The 27,489-nt window shown below is 46.3% G+C and overlaps 1 protein-coding gene across 2 annotated transcripts in view; it reads right to left on the bottom strand.

Moving 5' to 3' along the window:
• MAP2K4 (mitogen-activated protein kinase kinase 4) overlaps window positions 1-27,489 on the bottom strand; it is a 62,105-nt gene that overhangs the window by 9,394 nt on the left and 25,222 nt on the right. Inside the window, exons 3-6 of one of the 2 annotated variants that reach the window (XM_063176127.1) lie at window positions 20,875-20,970; window positions 15,268-15,442; window positions 5,825-5,944; window positions 522-641 (exon numbers count right to left, since the gene is read on the bottom strand). In XM_063176127.1, coding sequence (XP_063032197.1) covers window positions 522-641; window positions 5,825-5,944; window positions 15,268-15,442; window positions 20,875-20,970 — 511 coding nt within the window. The remainder of the gene's footprint in view (window positions 1-521; window positions 642-5,824; window positions 5,945-15,267; window positions 15,443-20,874; window positions 20,971-27,489) is intronic. The other variant, XM_063176128.1, reaches the window with a different exon arrangement.

Genomic DNA, 27,489 nt, shown 5'->3' with positions numbered 1-27,489 from the left:
GTGACCTGCAAAGATCCCACTCTGGGACAGGGGAGCCAGAGGTGGAGCCAGAACAACCTCTGATATTAACTATCCTCAGCAATCACTTTTTTCAAGCCATATGCTTTATTTTTTTCAACAGGTCACAACTGTTTCAATTATCTGACTTTTCATTAGACCAGAACTTCCGGGTTATATTAGAAAACATCAGCCAAGTTCTCCAGTGCTTTTGGAGCCTTTGCACAAGAATTCCAGAAGCTTCTCTGGTCTGGGCTGGTGCCTGTGCTGCTGTTGCTCATATTCAAGCAGACAGAGCAGGAAAATGATGCTGGGGTCTGTTTATGACCCCAGGAGCTCTGTTTACACCATGCAACATACTTTGGAAAAATCATGAGCACCCTGAAGAACCATTCCCAGTGTGGTGCAAACAGCAGCAGCAATTCTGCTCCACAGACCAACCAGCTTTTCACAGGGAGGGGGATCTGAACAAGGATCTGAACTTAAGAATTATCTTCAACAAAAAGGTTTAACAAAATACTCACAGCTAAAGTGATTTTGCCTAAGATTTCTTCTGGAATAACATCATCTAATACACTATATACATATTTGTAAAACTTATCAAACGAGGTAGACATGAGCTCCATACAGATCCAACAGTCACCCTGGAAAGAGAAAACAATGTGAGATAAAAATGAGAAATACAAATCCAGAGAGCATACAGAGATCCACTGAATCCTATGAAATACATAAATAGCAACACGTATTCTATAGAAAGGATGGAATTCAGCTTGATTTGTTTTAGCAATGAAAGCCTTGCTCCCATTCACAGCAGAGGCATTTACCTGCCCAGCTCACACCTGACATCTGACATTACAGTTTAGATGCCTGAACCCAGGTGAATCCAAGCCTCACAGAGTGCTTTGCTCTCCAGGAGGCTGCAGGCACAGGGGAACACACAGAAGAGGGGAGCTGCTTTCCTAGGAAGGGCTGTGTGGCTGAGGAAGAAGAGTTTGCACATCTCCAGCTTACACTGCTCATATGGCATCAGCTTTTCACATCAGCTCAAGGCACAGCAGGAGCTGATGCAATCCTCTCAAGGGCTGCTACAAGCCTGAGCACAGAAAACTCTCACTGCACCCAAAAAAAGCAGAAGATGGAATAAGTGTTGTGACAGACATGGAAGCAGGGACATCACTGAAAGAGGCCAGAGCAGCACAGCAGGATGAGGGCATGACCAGCACACTTCAGGGGGCCTGGAAAAAGGTGTACAGACCACAGGCTGGCTATGGAGGAACTTGGCTAAGGAACTGTTCAGATTTCAACTACAGAAATGAAATTGGGCAATACATGTAGAAAATTTCTCTTTTCTGCATTAGCAACAAAGGCAAAGTGCAGATGAAGCACTTGCATTTTAACAGGAAGAAAAGGAAGGCTGGCTGGGGACTCAGCTGTCTTCCTGACCAAATACCAACAAGCATTGATGTACATGGGCAAGTCCTGCTCCATTGTGAACTGTGAGGAAAAACCACCCTAATGGGAGTTTCACTTCACATTCTGTCTCTTAAGTCAGGTTGATTTCTGATCAGAAAATGACAAAAGAGCTTAAATTTTCTCTTCCTGTTAGAGCTATTCTTCCAAAGAATGTATTTTTGTCCTTACTGGGTATTAGATTACCAGATGCTAATGCCCATCTCATAGACATTGCAAAAAATGTCCAGGAACACCCTGTGCATTTAATTCAAAATATCCCTGTCCAGGACAGACACAAAAGCCACTTCACAAGCAATGGAGATGCTTCAGCTTCTGAATGCAGAGAATTCCCACTGACAAGGGAGCAAGTGTCACAAGGATGTCACCCATCTGGAGAGCAGCTCACCACGAAAGGACCTGTGGCTCCAGGTGGACATTAAACTGAACATGAGCCTACAATGCATCTTTGCTGGGCTGAAGGATCACAGCATGAGGCAAAGCATCACCAGCAGGTGGAGGGAGGTGATGAGGTTCCCCTCAATCCAGCAATGGTGAGGCACTCCTGGAGTGCTGTGACCAATGCTGGGCTCCCCAGGGCAACAGAGACTCCAGCAAAAGGCAGCTAAGATGACTGAGCAACAGGAGCATCCTCCCCATGAGAAAGGCTGATAAAGACAGGGCTGCTCAGCCTGGAGAAGGTTCAGGGGAACCTCATCAACCTAAGGGGAAGCTGCACAGGGGATGTAGCCAGGTTTGCTCAGTGGTGCTGAGCAACACGAGCAGGGCACACAGGAGGCTCCCCCTGAGCATGAGGAAACACTTTTTGTGAGGGGATTAATCACTGGCACAGGCTGCCCCAGGAGACTGTGGAGACTATTCCTGGAGAGATTCAAAGGCTTTTTAGACACAATCCTGGTCAAGTGGCCCCACTTGATCATGGGGGTGGAAAAGGTGCCCTCAGGGGTCCCTGCCCACACCCACCACTGTGTACAAACACTGAAGGTTTATCACACCTGCTCACTGCAGGGGCAGCCAGCTTTTCATGCAGCTACACCAGTGACAGAGACTGACAAATGTCACCACCACCATCATATATTTACATGGCACACAGGACACTTTTCCTAGAGACCAGGGACTGACAACAGGGACAGATGTGCTGAGGAATGGCAGCACAGTCAAGGATTTCCATAAAAACAGTGTGAGGTGCATCAACAGCAAAGAGATCAAACTGAGCAAGGCTGTGTCAGCAATTCACACCAGCCCAGCTCTGTGCTACCAACACATCCATCCCAGCTCCTTTCTGCTGCCAGTAGAAGCTCCCCATGGGCTGATTTACCCAGCTTCCTAAGCATGTTCTGCAACTTGCAATGAATTTTTCATTGAATAATTTTATCAAGTATTGAACTTATTGGTTTAAACTTGGCTCAACTACACTTGCACCGTGTAGGAGTCACTCCTGAGATTCCAAGTCAGATAAGGCTTCTTTCCTCTTCTCTTAAAAAGAAACACAATCAGAACAGGTACCTTGAAGAGCCACTAGTGTGGTCATGGTAACTACCCAAACATTCCCAGCTTTACAGGTACTGTTTTAAACCAGAGCAGCTGCAAAGCAAAAAAAGACCTGGGTTTTTTTCTCAGACCTAAAAACCTCTTAAAACAGCAATGCTCAGGGGGGTCTTGGGGGTCCCAGTGGGCTCAGCCCACAGCTCCTCTCTTCTCACAAGGAGAGACTCAAGTGAAATGTTTGCAGAAGCCCTGTCAACTGACTTTTTTATTTTTTTCTTCCCCCATCTATCAAGTACAGCCCTGAGAGGAAACACATGAGCATGCGACCCTCTTCAATGAGAGCTGTGATGGCTGATGTGGACAGCTCTGGGCTGTCCTGGGTTTAGCATGGACAAACCAGCTGGTCTCCTGGTGCCAGGGGAACCCCACAAAGTTCAATGAGTGTCAGATCCTGCACTTGGCTCAGGGCACTCACCAGTACAACAATGATGGGATTGAGAGCAGCTCTGAGGAGAAGGGCTGGGAGATACTGATGGATGAAAAACTGGACATGAGCTGGCAGCCCAAAAAGCCAGCCATGGTGTACTGAAGCCCCTGATTGCATGCATAGACTGAAACAGTCTTTTACATTTTCAGCTTTGTTCTTGTTTCATTGACCAGGCAATTTAATCTCATCTAGTGGGTTCCAATGAGCTGAAGCGAAGTCCTGTACCTGACAATCAACCTGTGCTTGTGCACTGTTACACATTCCATCACATGTACAGACATACAGGGACAGAAATGTCCCTCCTGACTGAAGAACAGGCAGCAAACGATGAAGGTTCAGGTGCTGCTCGCTGAGGGACAAGCAGGACCCAGAGAAGACTCTCCCTGTCACAAAATGTGGAACAAGCAAGAGAAAATACAAATTTCTGTGGAGTATTTCCTGCCTTTCCAAATCAAACTGCTGGTATTCACAGAGGCTGCCACAGGAACTTGTGTTCACAGCTACTTCCCTGACTGCATGCTGGGACATTTGTCTGGCTACAAAGTAAGACCTTGCATAACTTTATCCAATTTTTGGTTTAGTATTCCCAAACTGTCAGGATCCCAGAGCTTAGCTCTGCCCCTCCACATCCAGCACTCCCTGTTGTGGGAGGCTGCCTGCCTTCCCTTTGTGCCAGCTGCCCTGCTGCTTTCCTGGAGCTGCCTGGATCCTGCCAACCCTCTGCACAATTCAGCCTGCTAAACCCCTGTAAAGAGGCTCACATGGGTGTCTTTCTGGTTGCTCCATCCACAGCTGAATCCTAGCTCAGAGCAGGTAACCCCAAAATTATTTCCTTACTTTTCAACTTGAAATGCTGCAATAAAGAGCTTTGTTTTAGTTTGCTGAAGATTTCCTGAGAGAGTTTTGGTCTTTCCCAATGTCCCATAAGCTCTTACACCTCAGGGGATGGTGCAGCAGTGACCTGGATCTTTCACAGTTATTTGAGAACAGATCTGATAAACAGACTGGGGGGGTCAGACAGATCCAAACATCCTGGTGAAATTACTTTTTTCTCTTCCTGTGCTTCTCTGGTGCCATACTTTGCTATCTTTAAGATATTAAGATTCTACTTAATTTTGGAACAAGTAATTAATGAGACAAGACACAAAATTTTATGGAAGCCTCCCAGGCCACCCTGGGTACATCTGAGGAAGGTGACCTAGAGCATCCCTAGGCAGTGGGGACCAAGGAGAGGGGAAAGCTGCTTTCATCTCTGAAGCAAACACCACTTATGTAGAAGGGAAAAAGGGGATTTCACTCTAACCAGAGCAATACCAATGAAACCTTTCCCAGACAGGGCAGGCAAGGAGCCCTGGGAGCCCTGCCTGGCTGCAGGATGATGAGATTTTGGACATGACAAAGAGTGCAGCCAAGCTGACATCTGGGTGCTGATTAAAGTAAGTTTTTATGTTGTTTGTGTATTTACATTTACACCCTGGAATGTGTCTAGAGCTGAAGGGAGGTGAGAGGCTTGCACAGCCCTGAGCATGTTGCTCCTCAGCATCTGCTAAGACCCTGTTTTGTCCACAGACCTTTCCTCACACCAGCTTTGTCACCTTCATCTCAGCAAAGCTGGAAATCTCCAGCCAAGCTGAGGCTCCACACACTTAGGAGCTTGTACTGTGTGAACATGGACAACGCCTGAGGGCCCAAAATGGCTCTGTGTTCAAAAAGATCAGAAAAAGCAGAGCATGGGAAAAGGAAGGATTATTATGCTGATTTTAGAGAATCAGATTTAAAGCCAGAGGAGTGACCTGGCAAAATTACAGAGGCAGACTCTCTAGAAGCAGGAATTAAATATTCACACACAGTTTTGGGTTTTACCTACAACACTGACCTCTCTCTGAATGTTTTCCAGTAAAACCCCACAGGACTCTGCACAGGCTGCTATGCCTAATAACCCCCAAGGACCACCTGCAGCCCTTAGGTCTCTGTTTTCCTCCTTCCCTTTAGGAGAGGGACTGCATTTGTGCTGAAGTAATGGAAAACAGGCAAGGCCTCCATGTCTGTCCCCCTGCACTGTGGCAGTTTCAACAACAGAGCAATTACAGGAGCAGGGATAATCCAACCCTGCCGAGGAGATACAGGAGGAAGGAGAAGCAGCAGTCAGGTTTCAACATTCATCTTCTCCAAAACTCCTGTTGCAAAGGGACCAAATGCTTGCTCAGCGTGCCCAGACACCTGGGTCTCCTGGCTAAACACCCTTGAGTGAAAGTGCAGAACCAAGAAACCTAACTTAAATCAATTATCTCCTCCTTAGCACGAATTTAAAATTACAAAGGGGAAAAAAACCAAGGTAAAACCCAAACTCTGCTGCAAGTGAAGCAAGTTTGGGGTGCCCACCTCTCTGAAGAGTGCGCCATAAAACTGAACAATGTAGGGGCAGTCACTGCTTCTCATCACCACATCAAGGTCCATCAGAAGCTGCTTCTGCTCCTTCTCATCCACTGTCGACCGAATTCTCTGAAAGAGGAAGAGTGGCAGAGACTTCATCACTTCCATGCCATTACTGCACCCTCAGCCCTGCTGCTGGAGACAAGTGACCAGGATCCCAAAGCCAAGCATGCTCAAAAACACTCTGGGGAATCAAGCAGTGCTCTCAAATAGGAAATGTAACTGAACACTTCTAAAGCTGTTTAATCAGACTGTAAAGCCCTCAGTCCTCACAGAAGCATCAACACTTTCAGATGAAATGTCAGGAAGAAATTAAAGAGCTCAAATTTCATTGAAAACTACAGCAAAATGCCATATCCATGCTTTCATTTCAAAACAAATTCCCACACAGTTCTTAGCCATGTTGGAAGGGGCTTGAGGACTGGTTTGAAATTTAACCAAGGAACATTATGTTTAAAATGTCTAAGAAGCCATAAAAGCTCCTTCCACAGCCTCCTTCATGGCTGGGGAGAAGGGACTGCCACATAACCCAGGCAACACATTTCTCTGGTAATGTTAATGATGGGCAGCAGTCCTCTGAGCTCTTCTCATAAAACTAACAATCCTTTACCTAGTACTGGCTGAGGGAACATCAACACTGTATAAAAGAGTTTATATAGACACATACCCAATGTGTATATAGAGATATATATGTATACACACACACTATACTTTGTATATACACTATATATTATGAAAAGTTTCATTTGGGCTTGAAACAACAATGCACATTTGAAAACAGAAAACTGTCCATTTTCAAACATGAAATTGGTTAAATGAAGGATGGAGATGACCATACAGTTTTTCATGTGATTTTACAGATATATTTAACATCTTGCACTAATTAATACTTTCTCTGAATCACAAGTGAGGAAATCGTGATCCTGAAGCTGTGACTCATGTTTAAAAACCATTAAAAAAGCCCAGAAAAAATATCTGGCAAGAAATCCAAAGCAACAGAGGTAGCCAGGATCATCCACAGGTCCCTACATGGCTACCCAAGAAAGAAAAATTATTCAAACTTGTGGAAAAAATCTGCAAGATATAGCACCCATTTCACCAATACTATGGCCCTGTGGGCAACTGCTGGTGGCATCAGGACCACACACATCAGCCAGCCCAGGCCAGATGAATGAAGGTACTTTCAAGGTTGGCCATTTATATAGCACCACATGTGAAACAGTGCACCATTATGTACTTTAGGACTTATTTTCTGATGACCCATACAAAACAAGGACAGTATCAACACTGTAATTTTCCTTACCTGTGGTGTTATCCTGGTATTTAACCACTTGTTCTTAATGTTCTAGTACCTCTAGTTTGGTCTAGACCAGTAAATAGTATGTTTATATTGCCCTTTTCCCATCCTGTGAATTCTAGAGTTCTTGGGGACCTGTCAGGAGACTTGTCCAGCACCCACAGTCCACAATATCCATGATGTGCTGAGCACGTGGGGTTCTGTGCCACCAACAGAGCAAGCACGGGCCAGGAATGGAACTGAAGCACTTCACCTCCAGGTCACTGGTTCAGGTCTGTGTCACAAGCTCAGCCAGCCACTGGCTGCTCCCTGCTCTTGTGCCCTCACTGTTCAAAGCTCTGCAATCCCCCCAGAGGCTGAAGGCCAAGCAGAGTGAATGCTTCTCTCCAAGTGACACACCAGCAGCACTGTGTGAAATGGAAATGCCATAAAGCCACTGCTGTGACCTCCACAGAAGGTCATGGATGCCAAAGCCACCACGGTGAGACCTATGACCAATAGCTCAGCCTCTCACTGAGACATGACCCACACTGAAAATGTGTGGGTCATCTCTGGTGAGGAACGAGGAGCTTTTCTCCGTGTCATAACTTGTGTTCTCCTTCTGTGCCCACTCCATGTCTGTTCTCCAAAAAGCCTCTTTCCTGGTCATCTGAGAGTTGTCCTAGCCCTGCTCTGCATTTCCCTTGCCCCTGCACAATCCTGTCACAGCCAGCCCCACAGCATCCTCCTCAAATTCCACCTCTTCTCCTGAAAGCATCTCCTCCCACCTCTGACATTGCTCCTCTGCTGCCACTTCTCCAGCACTGCAAACCATGTGAAATACACACTATGGTGGAGATGATTTTAATGGCACTCCAGAACACCAAACCCAAACACTCCTCTTCTCAAACACGAGCTCCCCAGCAGGAAAGGGCTGGCAGAGCACCCAGAGCACAGACAGTGGGTCAGCTGCAGGGCAGAGGACAGCTTGAGAAGCCAACGTGGACACTACAACAAATACTGCTGCAGGGAGTGAAAGGAATGCTGTGGTACAAGACTGGGAGGTCTCAGAGCAGTGCTGGAGACGGGCAAAGTCAAGAGAAAGGAGAACTCCGAGGAGTAGCATGCAGAACAGCACACAGACAGGGTCAGGCCAGGCTGCACAGGGTGGCTCTGCTCAGCTGAGTGTGCCAGGGAGCCTGCTGCAGCCCAGCACTCCCAGTTCAGCAGCAGAACAGGGAAGAGAGGAGAGCCAACAGCAGTCAGTACACAAACAGCACCTGAGCCATGAGACAGCCTGCTTCCTAAACCCCAGGCATGGTGCAAAGCTCTGCAGCAGCTCCCACAGACACAATCCCCAAGAACAGGGGACATGGCAGGGGACAGGGAAGGAAGACACAGGGTGAGGCAGCTCCTTGAGGGGAGCATTTCAGACAGGGATGGACAGGGCTGACTTCACCTCAGGCCTTACAGATCTCAGCCCAGTCACCTTCCTGGCAGCCACTGATAAGTCACTGCTAAGTGACTCCACAGCCAAATAAGCCACAGATAGAAAAAAGGGGGGATTTGTAGTAGAAGCTTATGGAGTTTCCTTTTTAACAATTCCTTGTTGGCCTCCAATTTAAACTGTATCATATCCTCTTAGGAGAAATTCTCCAGTCCTTTTTATTCAAGCACAGGTTAGGACAAAGCCTTCCAGGAAGAAGAAGCCATGCTCTGAGTAGCACCAACAGCAAAAGCACAGTCTGTGCTGCGGGTTGTGCCACCCTGACACCTAAAACCAGGCAGATTCCAGAAACCTGACCCAAAACAGAAGAGACATCATCCAGCCCAATATGCACACAGAAAGGTTCAGGTGCAGCGTGAAGTGACTGGTTGAAAAAAAATAGAAGAAAAAAAGGAAAAGAAAAAAAAAAGCTGTAAACACCAAACCAAAACTCAACTCCTTGAGCTGTGAGAGAAACCACAACTGCCCTGAGCATGGGGCTTATCTCATCTTCAGGTGAAAGCTCAGCACAGCAGTGCCTGGCAGTGCCATGGGAGAAGTGTCCTTCCATGGGATGGCAGGATTTGGGACAACAAACCCCAACAAAAAGAGGGTTTGCCCAGTCACTGCTGAAGATGGGAATATATATCTCCCCATCTGAAACACTGAGGTAGATCACAACCAGCTTCTCACCTCCTGTGATGAGGCTCTAACTCTCTCTTAGCATTCTCTTCCAGCTCTTACTCATCCACTCCCCTCCTACAGCAGGACTGGGAACACTGGTTTCCTCAACTCTCAGCCAGCAGACCTAAACAAATGACTGAAACAGACAATTCTGAAGGTGTCACTCAACTGTGTGAAGAATTACAATAAGGGTTTGGCAATAAAACCCCAAGACTTCTCTTTGGAAGTCATATGGACATGGAAAGAACAGAGAAATTTGCCCCTGGATGGAGCTAAATATACTAATGTATCATTCTGATGGGCCTTTATGGGCTATCAGGCATCCAGGAAAGGATGGAGGGACCATGGAGGCATAAATAAATGTTACATTTCTGCTCTCAGGGGCATTTGATGCTTAGCAACCTCCTTCTGCTGTGAGACTGCCATGGAGAAACCTGAGAAAGTCAGACAGGAACTTCTGGTTTGAAGCTGTGGATGAGAGAACAAGCCCTGACTACCAAATGATGTACAAGAGACACTGTGCTCAGAACAACAAACAGCTCCATGGCCTGCTGGCCTCCCCAGGAAAAACAGGGATCCTTCATGGGCTCGTGGGTTGGACACTTCCAATTACCCAACTGATCTTGAAAATGCCTCTGATTTCCTTAGCAAAAGTTTAGAGAACAAGTAGAGCACGTAAAAAATATTGTTAAACTAAAAAGAAAACACTGACTGTAGAGGACACTGACTGTACCTGGAGGCTGGACTAGGCAATACTGCAGAGGGATGTAGCCAGGCTGTATCCTCAGCCAGGCTGAGGATATTGGAAGATACAGAAAATTTTGGCCTACAGATGAAAATCACTTTCTTTTCTGGTGGGGGAAAATTGAACACTGTGGACAAAACCACCCTCTTCTCCAGCTGGGTTACTCTCCCAGCTGTAACTTATTTCTGACAGAAAAATACTTAAATTAAAAAGAAGTGCAAGATGCTTCCATGGGGCAGTGATAAGAAGCCTGAAAGCCAACCAAAGCACAAACCACTCCACTCATCTCTTGGTGATGTATATCCCAGCCAGTTGAACTGGTTGAAACAAAACTGGGAGAAGCTGCTGGTGGTGAACCCCAGATGGATGTTTGAGGTGTTCCCTGCTGCAGGGCAGAAGAGGTGAGGAGCAGGTGAAGATCTCCTGCCTGAGCCTGAGGCTCAGACATCACTGCCAGGAGCACCAGATGCTCAGGACATGACTGCTGTGTTTAGGCTCCTGACCTGCACAGGAGCCACCCAACACATCAAAGGTTGACTGGTTTAAATATGTTCTTATTTCTTGTATGAACTTTTCAAACAAGCAGCTTTCCAGGCCTCCAGAGGCACTGTGAAGTCCCCTGGCTAACAGAACCCACACCATGTACAGCATTTCAGTACAAAGCAGAGCATCCTGCTCTAACTGGAGCAATGCTCCCCAGCTTTCATTCCAGTTTGGGCTATTTTTTTTACTAAATTAATATTCCAGGGATCTTTTAAAGCATCCTTTTTGTGTGAACTATCACCAGGACCAGAAGGAAACCTCAGGCTAGAAATGACATCCCCTAGCAGCTGGGCGAGTTTCCCAAGAAAACATTTCCTCCAAATAAATGGGGCTTCTTCATGTGCCTCTAATTTGTGGTACCCTCACAGAACAAGAGGGACAGTCCCTGGAGCAGCTGGGACAACACCTTGTGGTGATGCTGGAGGACAAATACAAAAAGGGCTGGAGAATTGCACATACTGTGGAGCCTCTCAGACAAAACCAGGACAGCATTGGAGCAGATCCTGAGGAGGAACCAGAGATCTCTGCACAGTGGAAAGGCCAGGACAATGGTCACAAGTCACTTATGGACTGGGAAAAACCAGACCAACACAAAAACAAGAAACCAGAAGCAAAATCAAAGGATAGCGGGTAAAACTGGAAGCCTGACCAGGCAAGATCAGAGAGCTGGTGCAGCAGACACACACCAGCCAGGAAAAGAGATTTCTCCCAGTAAAATGAGGAGCCAGGAAGAGAAACCTGACAAGGTGAGGATTCAGCATACAAACTGGCCTTGCATTTATTGGTTTGCATAGCCAGATCTGGCACTGGACAAAACTGGGCTGTTCTCTTTCCCACCTGGAAAAGTCTTGACCTCAAATGCCAAAGAAATCCCTAAGAAAATGAAAAGGGTATTTCCAGTAACAGGAAGACAGTGATGGCAGTTGACCCAGAGTAAAAAGGTGGATCTCCAGGAAGATCTGGAAGGAAGTGATCTAAAGAATGAAAGGATTGGTTTCTATTTGGAAATAAAAATTTGGAATATTAGGAGGACATAATGCAACATTTTCTAGGGGCAAAAATGAGAAAGGTTTGAACACAAATCCCCCTCTTTCCTACATCCTCTCCCCCTCCTCCTGATAGCTCTAGGAAGCAGCTCTCTATGGCAGAAAACATAAGGGGTGCACAAACAGCTGAGGTGGCAGAAACAGGAGGACCAGGTCCCTGCTCTGCAGCCCACTCTAGCCTGTTCCCAAAGAGGTACAGAATGTCTTTTTGTCATTGAAACCAGCATTCACAGAGAATGACCAAGGCTAAAGGAGAGGGAGAAGCAGGAGAGGGCACAAGAGCTCATCATCATCATCCCAGCCATGCTTCACCTGCTCAAGCTTTGCTGCAGCAGTTTTAGCCAGTGACACAACAAAGCTCATTTCAGGTTCATTTTCCTCCTCTTCTACTGACTCTGGAGCACAGATGAAAAGCCTGACTCACCCAGGGCCTGGCAGCCCTGCCCATTCCAGGAGACTCATTAAAGGTACCAGGATTGTATCTGCCAGGACAGAAATTACAACCATCAGCACAGGCTGATAGTCCAAAATGAGTTACGGGGGAAAAGGAAAGAAAACAGTGTCTCCACCTGCAGATCTCAAGTTATTTTGCTGATATTTCAGCCCTCAGGAACAGCAGCCCATGTGCCCTGTGACACTGAACTTTCCCAAGCAGGGGAAAGCTTGGGAAGCTTCAAGGAACTGTTCCTTAAGAAAAGGCAGGACAGGCTACAAAAAGCAAGAAAAAAGAGCTGGGAAGAGGGTTTGAAGATATGCTCTGGCAGCCACAGCATTTGAGGGGAGCAGGATGAGTGACCAGAGGTGCCCAGCTGGCCTGGCACAGCAGGAGCTGCCTTCAGCCAGAGGAAGACTCCAGCCAGAGGAAATGAGCAATGTTTCAAGCTCCACACTTGCAGAACAAGGAGGATTTGAATCTCCCTGTGGTAGAATAGGGTGGCAAGCCTGGTCATGGTAGCTGCAAGCAGGACACAGCCCTTCCAGAAGTGGGGTAGGAATTTCCTGACTGCACTGGGAATTTGCAGCAACAGTAGTGGAAATTTGGGGAGTGGTGGAGAAGGATGGAGGAGCAGCTGGGACAGGCCCCTGAACCAATTTTCTCTGCATCTAGTGAGCAGTACAGAACAGCTAACTTTTGGCTTGCAGCTTCCATAAAGCTGTTTCCTTGTGCTGAATGTCCTTCCAAGGATGCTTGGCCTGCTGCACTGGTGCTGCTCTTGGGGAAGCACAGGAATGACAGCAACCAAATAACCAGACACTGGCTGCACCATCCAGCTGTAAGGGTACTCTGTCACCTGCCCCCAACACAGTGCCACACCTCAGAGCTGCACCTGCCACAGAGATCATAGCCAAGACCTCACTCAACTGACACAGATTCACAAAGCACAACTTCCCTTCTCAAACTTCTCTTTCAGAAGAGCTTTATGCTGAAGGAGAGCACAAGGCTGAAGGCAACAGTTCCACAGTGAAGAGACCACAAAGCTTGAGAGAAGGAGAGAGCAGGAGGGGGACAGTCCTCAACATGGACAGATGAAGACAGAGAAGGAGCAGAAGATTAATGCACAGCCATGGCTGCCCCAAAAGCATCAGGAGGCTGAGAATGGAAAATCTGAGGAGTGTGGGATTAACTAGTCACTAGGCCAAGCTCAGCCCCATCCTGAAACCTCATCTCCAAGAACTGCACCATCCAGTCTGGGGAATTGCTGCTGCTGCCTTGGAGGCCTCACTGTTCCACCCACTGATCTTCCTTTGCTCAATTTTGTGTTTTCTCCCTGCTGGGACAAACAGAACAGTTGCTTACCACTACTGTTGTAGAAATGATGCTGCTGCCCAAACCCTCCAACCTTTCTTCCCCAGCTTGAAAGAAACAGGGTCAGAGAAAAGAAGGTGGCACCAGCCCAGCCAGTAACTTTAACATTTCACAGTTTAGTCACTGTAAATAAATCAGATTTACTTGTTTAAAAGTGAGCCCCCAAGCCCAGAACCCCAAGGCTCAGAACACACCTCATCCCTTGGGAAAACCAGCTTAACATGCTGCACTGTGCCATCTCCAGCCATGTGCTTCAAGGACACAGAACTGGTGCCTTCTGCCTCCCACTGGCTGTACCTGCACCAGGGGCCCTCAAACAAGGCTCACCTAGGGTCCTGAAAAGCCCTTGTGCAAACAGTGTGGGACAAGAGAAGCCCTGTGCCAGCAGACACAGCTTCTCCATGACATGAGGTAATCCAACTAAGTCCTTCTCCACATGGCTGTAGCCACTGCAGAGCTCCAGGGAACAGCCACTCTGCCCTGGGGGTTCACACCCTCAGCAAAACTACAGCTACCCAGGCCACACATCCTGAGTGAGAGGATGGAGCTGTCCAGGGACCACTGCACTACACCAACACTTTTCAACCTGTCGCCTACAAACTAGACCCATGAGTTCTGCCAAAGGCAACTGAAAGAAACCAGCATTTAGCTACAGGCAACCTCTGGCTCCACTGGAGACTTTCAGGGATTCAAACCCAGCTTGAAACAGCACTGCATGGTGATCAAAAACACTCAAGAGACCTAAGCAGTGATGCCAGCACTGTGAGGAAGTCAGTATTTACTGGAGCAGATCAAGGGATGAGGGTTACTCCAGTAACCTGACACACCAGAGACAGGTAGGAATTACATTCAGAGCAGCTGGGGCTGAGATGTGTCTGCTTGGCATGTGAGACCAGCAGGGGCAAATGTCTCCAGATTCCAGGGAATATTCTGAAGAAGACAGAGAGTAGAAAAGACAGCAACACAGACTCCTACACAGCTCATTTTTTCTTTCTCCTGGGAGCCATAAGAGCACTTACAGTTAATATCATCAACAGAGTTAAAGATAGATGTCATTAGCAACCTGCAGTGAGCAAAGGAAAGGACCAGAGAGACAGGGAACAGCTGCTGCCACCTCCAAGGACAAGCAGCTCCTCAAAGATGCTCAGTGAGCAGCACTGCTGTGGCAAGACAGGCAATTATTGCCCTGCTGGGAGAGGAGGCTGTTCCTGGTTCTAAGGTGAGTTCTGGGGTAGCATAAAGTAGAAAATGGACAGTCAAGAAACCTGCTAGACTTTCCACCTCCAGGACAGTCTGACATGGTGAGCACAAAGCAGACACTCCATCACACATCAGCAAGAGCACAACAATCCCTAGAGGACAGCCACTCCATTCCAGCTCCTCCTGGTGAGGCCACACCACATGCTGACATAAACAGCTAATTTTAAGCCATTACCTTATTTCACAAAAGACACCAAGAAGCTATGAGATGTCAAGCTGTGCCTACCACCAGCCTAGGCTGTACCTGAACCAGTGACCCAGAGGTGAAAGGCCCGTGCCCCATCATCAGTCTCCAGAGACGTGTGATCCCCTCAGAACAGCAGGCTCCTGATAGACATTTTGAAAAGGGCACAGCAATTATGAGAACTTCACAAATCACCTGAAAACATGCCCATTATACACTGCATTTTCAGCAAACAGCAGCCTTTACACCAGAAATAAATAGAACAGAGCAGCAGATGGGTGCTAGATGGAAGAACCTTAATTCTCCATCACACTGCATCCCAACGGACTAAAGTACAAATGTAAGGATGGGCATCACCTACTTTAACTGCCATAATTTGCCCACTTGGTTTGTGGACCATTTTGTTGACAGAACCATAAGCGCCTCGTCCAATTTCTCCAAGGTCTTTCAAGTCCTCTGCTGTAAAATCCCAATGTTGCTCAGGGGAAATCTTCAATTTTCCTGATGATTCAATGCTGTGTGTTCTCAGTCTCTCTCTGTCAAAAATATTGGGAAGCAATTTTTCCACATTTTAAATAGTCTTTAAATGTCTCTTTTCAGCACTTGATTAAACATTAGAAGAGAGGGGTTTACAAAGCTACAGCAACAATCTGACTCCACAGAGGATTTTTGGTTGGGGTGGGGGTGGAGGGGTGAGGGAAAATGTTAAATCAAAAATGACATACACTTGCCCACAGCTTCAATTAAGGATAAGTTTCTCCAGCTGCAGCATAAAATTCAATATGTCTCATAGAATCACTCTAAGCACCCATTTACACAGTTCTTTCTGCTTTGCACAAAATTCATCAGGGTGTGAGCAGGATCTGGTAACATGCAGCACCAAGAGCCTGAAGAGCTCTCCCAGCCCATCTCCCCAAAGCTCCTGCTGCTCTACACCACCACATCCCAGCACCTGCCTCCCTTCCAGCTGGGATTCCATCAATACAGGCAAAGCTCTTCTGGGTGAACCAGTGAGACTTTAGGAAAAGTTTACCCTTATTGGAATACTCCAATTAAAAAAGAAAATAACCCCAAACCCCCAAAATCTAATACATATAGATAATAATTTAATTTATCCAAAACTAAAAAAAGAGCAAATAATTTATAAAAACCAAAACAAGTTCTTTGTGATGTATGAAAACAAAATCTGCCTGTTCAGGTGTTTCTTCACCAAGAACCTAAATTAACTTTCTCAAGCAAACCCTGTCCCTACTGAAGCCACCAGGATTTGCTAAGGAGCAGATGAATGTCCAAAATTTGTGAACAGAAGAGTTCAAAGGTGCCCCCCAACGGCTCATTTACATGCAGCAATGCTACCATTGAATTAGCAGGAAATGCACAAGTATTTGCAACACTTTTCACCTTAAAATGCCATGCAAAATTTCAGGTTTTCATTAGTTAATTAGCTGATTCACACATCTTGAGTCATAAAGTAAGCCAAAAGCCCACATTTTCCACTTTCAAGATGCACTAAGAGCAATGCAGACAGCTCCCACTGCAGGGCACACTGATCTCACATTCTGAAGCACACAAATCCTTGTGACCCCCCTGTCACAGGAGAGATCTATCAAACCCTGTGGATATTTGATCCAGCCCCCACTTTCCTGGCCAGGGAGCAGAACACACATGGAGGATTCCACCAAACACATGGAGCTTATTGAGTTTATCAGCCGAGGAATAAACAGGTCACGGCTGATTCCATGCTGATAAATCCCACATTGGTCACCAGCACATGCAAACACCACCCAGCTGGGGACCCAACCATGACAGGATTTTATTGGGATCCCAGGTTCTGAGAGGGCAAAAGGCCAATTGACTGGAGCAGCTACAGCTCAAATGGCTTCCTCCTCTGCTGCACTTTGGGTTGGCAGCTGCACGTCCTGAACCCTTGAGCTGTTTGGTGAAAGCATTCGGGAGCAGCTCCTCTCCCCACTGCTGGGCTGTGTCTGCCGTGGTGTTTCCTGCTCTCTAACCTGTCCAGCCCAAGATTTCCATCTTCTGTTCCCTACAGTGCCCCTACACTGCATTTAGAAATGATTTTGGGAGCTACAACACAGCACAGGTGGGATGGATGCCATCTCAGAGCTTCTGTGCACAACAAACCCTGCATTCTGTGGGGTTCTCCATGGATATTGCTTACTAAAAAGCAAGGAATGAAAAAAAACAGCAAAATTACAAAAAAGAAAAGAACAGAGGAAATAAGAAATGGAAAAATAAAAGAAAAGAAACATGACCTCCATATGTGCCAAGTGTCTCACTGACAGCTTCTGTTGGGAGCTCCTGACTGGTTTCTATCTAACAGCTCCACCATCCTGTTCTGTCAGGGCCATAAAAACAGCTCTTGTTTTTGGGAGGAAGGGAGGTGAGAAGCACCATGCCAAGGAAGCACAGACAAATGGGCATTTCCTGCCTCACCTCCTGCCAGCTGGTGGGCATGAAGGAGCAGGATATTTGGGAGGTAGATGGCAGACAGGTGAAATACTGAGTTCTCACAGACCGAGCTCCCTTTTCAGCTCTTGTTTGAAAATAATATTCCCTATCAAAGTTCTCATGGAGTGAAAAATTGAAACATTTAGGCAATTTATTCAAATAAGCAATTAAACCCTTTCCCTCTGTTTTTCAGGGTAGGAAACTTTGCTTTTCTGACCCTACCCCAGAAGAGAAAGGGAATTGGAATTAATTATTTCCCTGTCACACAAGCAGCCTGTGTGTCCCCAGCTGTGGTGTGAAAGCAGATCTGGGCCATTGTTCCACAGCTGCAGGGAAGAAGGTGGGAGCTGGGGAATTTCCCTCCTCCCCAGGGCTGCACCAGGGGCTCTGCTGCTCTCCAGGGCTTTGCATCCAGACAGACCAAGACCATCCACCCCCAAAGCCTCCCCTCCTGCAGCTTGGCTTCATTTCCATTATGTATTTATGATGCCATCTGCCTTGTCTCGCAGCCGCAGCTCCTGCTTAGCTCTTCTCAAATACCCAGGGAAATGGTCAAATAACCAAATTACCAGTCTGACAGAGTGACAGATACTTGAATAGAGGTTTTGCTCATTTAGCCGATTTGCCAGATGCAAGCAGGGCAGTTTTCCTTTAGGTAGCATGGCCCACCTCAAGAGTCGTAACTGGAATGCAATAATTGCTTTTAATGTCAAAAAATCACACTTATAAGAAACTTTTCAGTGTAAATCAAAACCCCAAAGGATTACCATGCCAAAAATGCAAATCTAGAACACAGACTCTCTGCATTGATCTAAATTGGGAATTTTTGAGTGAGGCAATAAAAACTAAACTGCCAATGCAGGACATCTTTCTGTTTGTACTGCTGCAGATGTATGAGCACATAAATCCATAGGATGGATGTGCCTCCAAATGCAAAAAAGCCTGCCTAAACCCTGTACTACATCCTGGTGCTCTGGATACTACAGCAGCCTGCTTCAGGGAACAGCAGGACAACCACACAGCCCGGGCTCTAGTGAAGGTAAAAAGAAGTTAATGCCCAGTCCCTGGGATTAGTGCACATCAGAGTTTGCACAGAAATTAGCACACATGTGCCTTCTGCTACCATTTTGTTTTTAGACTGTGAAATCTAACCTTCTCTAAGGCTGGGAATGTTGGGCAAAATTTGACATATATTCTCCAAATGCCCAGCATGTGTAAGATGGACTTGTGGGGCTTCATATATGATTTAAAAAATAGTATAAATAGCTGAAGTGGGCTTGATACTCTTCAAACAGTTAAAAGCAGCATTTCCAAAGGTCACCTTAGAGGGACTACAGATCATGACAACTCATCCAGGGCTTGAGCTTCCAACTGCCCATCTTGCTTTTGAAAATTTTTGCAAAGCCAAGAAAAAAGGGGCCGAGGAAGTGGCTGCGATCCTTGCACTTGAAAGGCACCAATGTGTCAGCCTCACTGCAGATGGTTACTATGCTTGTCACAGCAGTTATCCCAGGGATTAGGAGCACCAAGCAGGACAACAACTCCTGCGAACAGTTGTCCTTTGTCAGAGCTGTGTCCAGCCTGGCAGGAGGCGGGCGGGCGCTGGCGCCAGGCACCGCCGCCACGGCCACAGGGCTGCTCGCCACAAGCGGCACAGCTGGGCACACATGGCAAGGGCTGCGGACCCCAAAATCTCCCCTGCAGACCCACAGACACCTTGGGAAGCTCCCTGACAGGCTGTGAACTGAGCCTGATTGTCCCCGAGCCCTGCTGTTAACAACCAGCTGCAGGGAGGCCACAACTTTTAATAACAAGCATTTCCTCGGCATGGAAAAGGAGGAATGCTGAAAGAAGCAGAGAAAAGGTGGTGGGGTTTTTTAAGCAAAATTGAAAGTCAACAGACATGAAGCAAGGCCAAAAGGATGTAGGTAGCTGCCTATCTCCTCTGTTTCACTTTGCTGGGAGCTCTGCAGAACTCAAAGGAGCCCAAAATCTGACATACTCGATGGTACAGCTGACATGAATAAAATCTGCAGAAGCAGAAAGATCCAAGCAAACCAGCTGTGCTTCCCAAGCCTGCCTGGTGCTGCACTCTGCTCAGAAGTCTTTCACTAAAGCTCCTATTTTCACTAGGGTTAATGAGAATATATTCTATTTCTCCACACGCTTGGTAAAAAGGCTGACATTATAAAAACTGATTTGTGGTCCATCAGCCAAAGCTAAAATGTAAATCCTAACAAAAAAACTTCCAGGCAAACTGCAGGGTTCAAATAACACTGTGAAACTTCAGAGTACAAACACAGTTTAGTGGCTGACATGTTCCTACCAAGACTCTCAGGCATCCTGGAGAGATTTTGGAGAGCTTTGTTTCTTCTGTCTCAAAGTCTGTGTCATTTCTAAAACCGTTTTCAGACCCTGCAGGGCAATGCTAAAACCATATCAACCCTAGTTTGAATTTCACTAGAAAAGGCCTCCAAAAGAAATGTTCCTTTTTTTTTCTAGGGAGGTGAAAATGTTGGTGCTGTCACAAAAGTTTTGGATTCTCAAAAGAAGAAATTATTGTTTTTCATAAACAAACAGCATCCTTGCAAGAGGGGCAGAACTAATTTGTGTTTGCTCTGATCCATGTAAGCTGTCCTGAGGCTTCATTACATTCAGGAATACATTCCTAGACATGAAGAAGAGATACAGAAAATGTGGCAAAGGAAGGAAATAGTTTTGCACCTGTGACCTACCCAGATTAAAGGAAAGCACATTTGCTCCCTTTCCTTGTGACCAAGAGGCTGAAATTGAACCTAGCACTGCTCTGGCTTTTTATGCTCCTCCAAAACGTTAAGATAAAGATAAGAACAGAAAGTGGAAGATGGCACAGCCCTTCCAGAGTTCACAAGTCTCAGCCCAGCATGTGCTCAGAGTCTCCCTGGATTCAATGGGGCTTGGCTGAGGCTTTTAAAATGTCAATATTTTGTATTAAGCTCCCCTGGTAAAGTACTGAGTTATAATGGATTTTGATTAACCCTGCCCTTACATGAAGGAAACCTCTCCAGCCACAGTGGTGAAGACTGAGCTGAATTTAACTGAGCACATTGATCTCAAACTCATTTTGATTCAGCCATGAGTCAGACTGCAGCACATTCACTGAACCCACCATTGCTGGGATTTTAAAGCTTAACTGGATTCAAGAACTTCAGGATAATACAGGAAAACTCTGAGCTAATTGATTTAAATAACCCTTCTGAGAATGCTGATTCTTTTTATTTCCTCTCCTGGGTCATGGGCAGCTCCCTGAGAGAGAAAACAGCAAACAGAGACAAGAGCACAGCCATAAGAATCAACAAAATAACCTCAATACAGACCATAAATAATTTGCAAAATCATTATTACACAGCAATCACCCCATGGAATGACACTATTCTGGAGACAATTTCATTACTTTCAGAGATGCCATTTTTGGGGGATGGAGAAGATTTGACAATGGCTAACAGACAGGAAAGCTTACTGTAGCCTGCTGGACAGTTTCGGGATGAGGTCCGCTTCTCTCCTTTTGAAACTGAACGGGACAATGTGATTACTACCCGGGGTTGCTTGTGTGTCACTTCAGCCAGGAAAAGTTGTGGAAATGACAGGAAAACATGGTGCTGTTATCACATGACACAATAACATACAACACAATACTCAGCTAGTCACACTGCCCACTGAGCACTCAGCAGCACAAATCACAGCCAGGTCTTTTCCTTCCAATTTCCACCTAAGCTACCTCCCCTCCTTGGGGACAAAGCAGCACCCAGTGATTTGAACTCCTTTTAAGGCAAGCAATTTGGTTTTTTTACAGCAATGAGAATTATTACTTCCAACTGTATTATGACTACAATTAGAAACATGCATTATTAACTTATCAGCCAAATACCTGTATATTAGTGACATGCTACTTCCCTCAAGGCACATTGTCCATCCCTGCTCTGCTTTTCTTGTGCTAAGACAGATCTTACCAACAACTTTATTTCCCTTAAAAAAATTTAAAATCGAGCTTCCATCCTGAATCCACCAATCTAGGACTGGTGGTCTTGCCATTCATCAGATCCCCTCTCCCAAATAATTCTGAAGGAATTGAACAACTACATCCTTACTTATTCCCTCCAGAGCCCTACAACTGAGAAGAGTTAATCACCACTCTGCACCATGAGACTTCTCTAGGAACAAAAGTTGTATGCTGGATCTCAGAGTCCCTCAAGCTGTCCAGCTCCAGAAATCTTTCTCAACATGAGGACCTGTTATCTCAGAGCAGTTGGAGGAGCTTGGGTGAGAGGTGTTTCTGCTAAGCATTGTGTGGAGAACAATCCCTGGATCCTTGCACCACTGACCAGTGCAGCCAGCACAGGAACCAGGGGCTCTGCTTAGCTCCTTGTGGGAACCACCTGAGAGGGGCAGATACTGAGAGCTGCTAATTCAAATATAAGAAATGGTTTAGTTTCAAATACTCTAAAGAAGTGATTTTTCTAATTTAAACTGCTGTAGGACAAAAAAATTACAACCCAAGTGTGGAAAAGTCCAACTTCTCTTTTGGAACTTAGAAAAAAATACAACCAAACAGTATCTCACAAACTCTGGGCAGCACCACAGCCTGAAATAACCTGAAATTCACTGCCAAGAATGCACCTGGTCATGTATTTCTTTCTGTGGCAGACAAGGACAGATGGGAAACACAGAAAGCACCTGACTGCAAGACAGAGACTGCTTATTCAGAGATGCAGCTACTTCAATGTGGTGACCAAAAGAGCTCGTAACAAGACCAAGCAGAGCAAATTTGACTTTTAAAATGTCCCTTCTCTAAAATAAAAGATTTGTGCAGATCAGGTGAAGATTCCCAGGCTCCAATAGTATGGTGAGATTTTCCATGCTGGGCTCTTCTGTGATGGCTGCTGGGGCACGGGGCTCTCACTGACCCTTCAGAGCCAAGAGCTGGTTTGCTGTAAGCTCTGCAAGGATGCTAACAGAAAACTGAGAGTGCTGTAAGGAGCTAAACCAGTGTTCCTAGACAACCACCTTTTCCCTTTTCTCTGGTGTGAAATATCCACCTAGAATATTAGAGAGAAAAGAATAGAAGCTATGCTATAGCAAAGCCCCTGTGCTCCTCAGAGAGGACAACCACCTTCACACTGCTGGAACAAGAGATATCAGAAAGAATCACTTCCAACTGATCCACACTTGTCTCTGCAAAGGCACCACTTATGCCAGGCATGAAGAATCATTTGCTCACCTGGATTTATTCCAAGCTCATCTCAGGAAGGAAGGAAGGAATTAAAACAGGCTCAACAAAGAAGAGTGTTTAACGTTGCCATAATCCACTGGAGACTGGCTTGGCCATTTGGATTTAGGCTGGATATTAGGACAAAGTTCTTCTCCCAGAGGGTGGTGAGGCATTGAAAAGGCTCCCCAGGGAACGGGCACAGCCCCGAAGCTGACAGAGCTCAAGGAACATTTGGACAACAATCCCAAGCAGAGGGGAGGATTTTTGCAGGGTACAGGGCCAGGAGACTCAATGATTCTTTGTGAGTCCTTTCCAACTCAGTTTATGCTATGATTTGCTCTCTTTTTACTGAAGTTTCCCAAAATGAGAAGGTGTTTGTGGTTTGAAGAACATTCACCTGATATCAAGGATGTCTGTAGTTTTCACAGACACAATACCCAGCAAACCCAGATAACTGAAGTCCCGTTCAGGAGCCTGTTCCCCAAACAAGCAGAACAGAAAACCAGTTCAGTCTCACAGGCCAACCCCCACCTCCATCACATCCATCCTGTCCACCACAAGATACTTTCCATGACCACTCTGTTCAACAGCTGATTTTCCTGTGTGAATCCTGTCCATTCAGACCCAAGGTTTGCATGGCACATGCTGGAAGTCATTCATTTGTGCAAAGAATGAGAAGTTGTCAACCAAGACCCATGGGGTCAATGCAGTATTTGAATCTGAAGACTCTTCTCTCTTTATTCTCCATTCCTCAACGTGCACAGAAGATAAAAGCAATGACTGATTCCTTCAGTTTGAACCCACAAAGCAGAAGAGTTGACTCACTTTTCCATAGCCAGGAGAAAACAAAAGACATTTTACTAAGAGGTGCTGATTAAAGTCTGAAGAGATAAAGGAGGTGCCAGTCCTGCTCTGATGAAATGTGGGATCCCAAGTACAGCAGCAATGAGCAGAGTTTATTCTGAGAGCTGGTTTATAGGGGTATCCTGCAGGAACATGGTTTTCCATCTGGAGTCAAAGGGCTGGAGTCCAATCAGATACAAACTGTGGTGGTCCTTGCCTGAACCTGTCAGATGAACAGTGACACTGGCAGCCCCTCAGGGCCAGAGCCCAGCTCCACCAGCTGCTCAACACAGCACAGACACACAGGCACCAAGCTCAGCCCAATGCATAAGCCATGTTCTACTTCGCTACTTGTAAATAATTATTTTAAAAAGATATTTATCAAAAATATGGCTGGGGACCAAACCTGTGTGTACACACAAATATATTTACACACATGTATTTAGAGATGTTACACATAACATTCTGCTTCATCCCGTTTTCTTCTCCAAACATCACCATAGGAAGCCAGCATGTGTGCAGCTGTCCTTGGGAGTGGATGCAGCACCTCAAAATAAAGGGAAGGAAAGAAGGGGAGAAAATTTTGCTTCTGGTAACACAACAGCATGAAGGCAAGAGCTGATGTCAACTCTGAAACTCCTCAACCTACTTTCCCTGCTTTGAAACAAGCCACCAGGATGAAGGGGAGGCAACAGAGCTCACCAAAAGCCAGGCGTGAGAAGGAAAGCCCATAGGAAACTCCTACCCAAAGGGACATCCCCAGCTTTGCTCTTCTGTCCAGACATTCTGTGTCCCAGCAGGCCACACTGATGGAGGTTTCATGTTCAGTGAAGTCAAGTTCAGTTTGAAAATGAACATTTCCAGCTCCTTGCTCTACCTTTGTCATCCCCACTGACTCAGAATACCTCACCCCCATCCACACCACTCAACTCACTAGGAAAAAAATCTGGTAGTCAACTCAAAACCACTGCTCTTGACTGACTTACCCCAGACACCACCTTAATGTCCCTGGAAAAGTGAGGACAACACTTAAAAATACCTTTACAGTTAACCCAGCTCTGCCACTACCCCATCCCAACTTCTTTTGCCCAACATGCCATGGAAAACAGCCCTGAGGTGGCAGCCCAAGCATCAGCCATTGCACCTTGAATTAGGAACTGCAGGAGGTTCATGCCTTGGTGTGTGAGACATCTGTGTCCCAGCTCAGTGCCAAGGATGGCTGTGCTGCCATGAGGGCCCACAGGGATGGGCAGAGAAGCCTCCAGCCTCTCCCACCTTGGATAACCCAATGTCTCTGCCACCACAGCTCCTCTGTCACTCCAGTACCCAGCTGCTGTCCCTGTCTGGGCAGGACAGGCCAGGTCTCAGTGTTTGGAAGGTGACCTGGCACCATCTCCATCCTCTCACCCATCATTTTTCTTCCCACCATGGAGGGGACAGGCCAGCCCCAGCCCTGGGTGGGGGTCCTGTTATGCATCACACTGAGAGGGTTGAGCTGCAAGGTTCAAATTCTGCCCCCAAATGAGGAGCTCTGGCCATGGCTGTGTGCACAAGAACCAGGACAGCAGCTCCCAACCATGCCCAGGTGGGACAGGTAGCACAGAGCTACCTGTGATCACAGACCAGAGATCCCTGATGAACTCTCTGCCTAACCTCTGCCTCTTCCAAAAGTCCCATCCACAGGAGGGAGAATGCAGAGATTTGTGCAACAATTTATAATTGCACAGCTCAATCACTCAGCACCCGTGAAGCACCTGGAACCCATGGGAGTCAGGTCATTACATAACATCTGGATTTGATTTAGCCACCCACGGGTGGCTCAGCAGTTTTCAAAAGTTCTGAGGAGCCCCGCAGTGTGGCAGGAAAGCAGGTGATCAACACCCTTGAAAAATTCATCTGAATTGGCTTAATGGAGATATACAAGGTGCAAATTTTGGTTCCAGACACAGAAGGACTAAAGTGAGAAGCAGAGTGCTGGCATATCAAACCCTTACAGAAAGAAGAGAACAGTCCTACCAGGGCACTGAAGCTCCAAGGGATGTGGAAGCTGCTGGAGAAGTTTAATTTGGAAGCTGCAGACAGCAAAAAGCTCCTTTGCAGAGAGGATTTGCACTTAATAAATACTAAAAACTTAGAAAGTTAAAAAAAAAAAAAAAGAATAAAGCAGACCTTAAAGCAGCACATTCAGTGAAAACCTCACACTGACTCTGGCAGCACCTTCTCTGAAGCAGTGACCTGCTCAAAGCCAGAGATACTCAAATGTGTTACAGACCACATCATCTCTGTCATGCAGAGATCACTGGCCAAATGAACTCCTAAACTCTTGGAAGGAAGAGGAAGGTTAAACACAAGGCAAAATTCATCAATTTGCAAAAACTGCTCCTGAAAAAATTACAGAAGAAACATTGTTCCAGCACTGAACCCACAGTGATGTTTGTATGAGAAATTAAAGCCTGGTTACCACAGGCTCCCTCAGACACTGAGATGTCTCTGCTGAGGCTTTAGAGGGTGCATTTTACTTGTGCTGACTTGAAAATACAAGTGATTATATCCAGATTCTGCAACTTTCAGGAAACAGGACAGAATCAGTCACAGAAAAAAATTCAAATTCTTGGTACCTTTGACTCTGAATATTGCCTCCAAGGCTTCCAGGCAGCACTCCCTGCCACAGAGAAGTATCACATAGCAGAAAGATAACAAAAATCAGTAATAATAAAGATGTGAGGTGACAATTACAGAAATGAGGAAGAGACAGAGAAATATTTACAGGAAAATTCACACGAGTAGTAGGAAGCATGCCAGTTTAGGATATTCCCCTTTGGGGTTTAGGTTTTGGGGTTTTTTTCAAAAATGGTAGGAACTCTCTCAGGTTACTTCCTAAAAAAGTCGACCAGCTGCAGGCTATGCAGCTACAGAGCCTGACCCCACATGCCAGAAGGGTATGGGAAAGCCTAAGAGGAGATTAAAAGAGCAACAGACACCTCAGAGAGGCTTTGGAACAGCCAGAAAAAGCCTCTCCAGGAATAACAGTCCCTGAACTATACAGAAAAAAGGAAGCAGCACAGTCTGATGTGCAACTGGACCTCCACTAGCTTTTGAAGAATCCAGCAGAACATCCAACACACTCTTGGGGCAGCTCTCTGGGAAGTGTGTGACTCTCCCAGGTGTCACAAGGAGAAGCTCCATGCAGGGCAGCTCTGGAAAGCTTAAATCCCAATAAATCCAGGAAGACACAAGCTATAGGGAGACTGTGGAGTTCAACTGGACACCAGACACTTCAAACATCAGATTTGTACAGTAAAAGAGATGAGTTCATTCTGTCACCTTTCCAGGTGAACTGCAATGCTCTGGTAATCAGGTTCTCAAGAGGTGGCAACTCTGAGAGTCAAGAGACTGCCCAGCCAGCAGACAGAACACTCAGGAAGCAGCATGCTGCCAACCACGTGCCAAACAACATCCTCTGTGCTTGCCCATTTCCTGGCAGATCAATCTAAATCCTCAACATCCAGGTACCACTGCACAAGAATACAAAGCTTTCCAGACAACCAAAAATCTCATCTACAGCCAAATGGTTTCCATCTTGGTTTCAAGAGCAATGGGCAGCACAGCCCAGCCAGAAATCCTGCCATGCACAGCCACAATCACACCTCACATCACTCCTGGTAGTGTGATCTGAATTTCCTTTTAGCAAAGGCAACCAGCTACAAGCAGATCTGTAAAGCTTCCACACAGATAACGGAGTAATCTAATTTTGTTTGTGACCTAAATCCTACTTGGACACAGGACAGATGAGGTAAAAGGTGGGATGCTTTCCAGTTGGTATAATGGGTTGGAATTTGAAGAGCTCACCCTAACTATGGTTTGTGTCCTCCAGCCTCTGCAACGTCTGCTGCAGGGAAAACAAAGTTAGCAGCTGTTAATCTGGCCTAAGTGACAAAGTCAGCCTGAACAACTCACAGGAGCTGTGGGCTGACCTGGCAGATCTCCACAGCCTCAACTGCTCCCCAGCCTGCACAGCATGGT

The sequence above is a fragment of the Melospiza melodia genome, chromosome 24, assembly GCF_035770615.1.
Source record: "Melospiza melodia melodia isolate bMelMel2 chromosome 24, bMelMel2.pri, whole genome shotgun sequence".
Taxonomy (NCBI): domain Eukaryota; kingdom Metazoa; phylum Chordata; class Aves; order Passeriformes; family Passerellidae; genus Melospiza; species Melospiza melodia.
The sequence above is the reverse complement of the archived record's forward strand: the minus strand, read 5'-3'. Positions and strand labels throughout refer to the sequence as shown.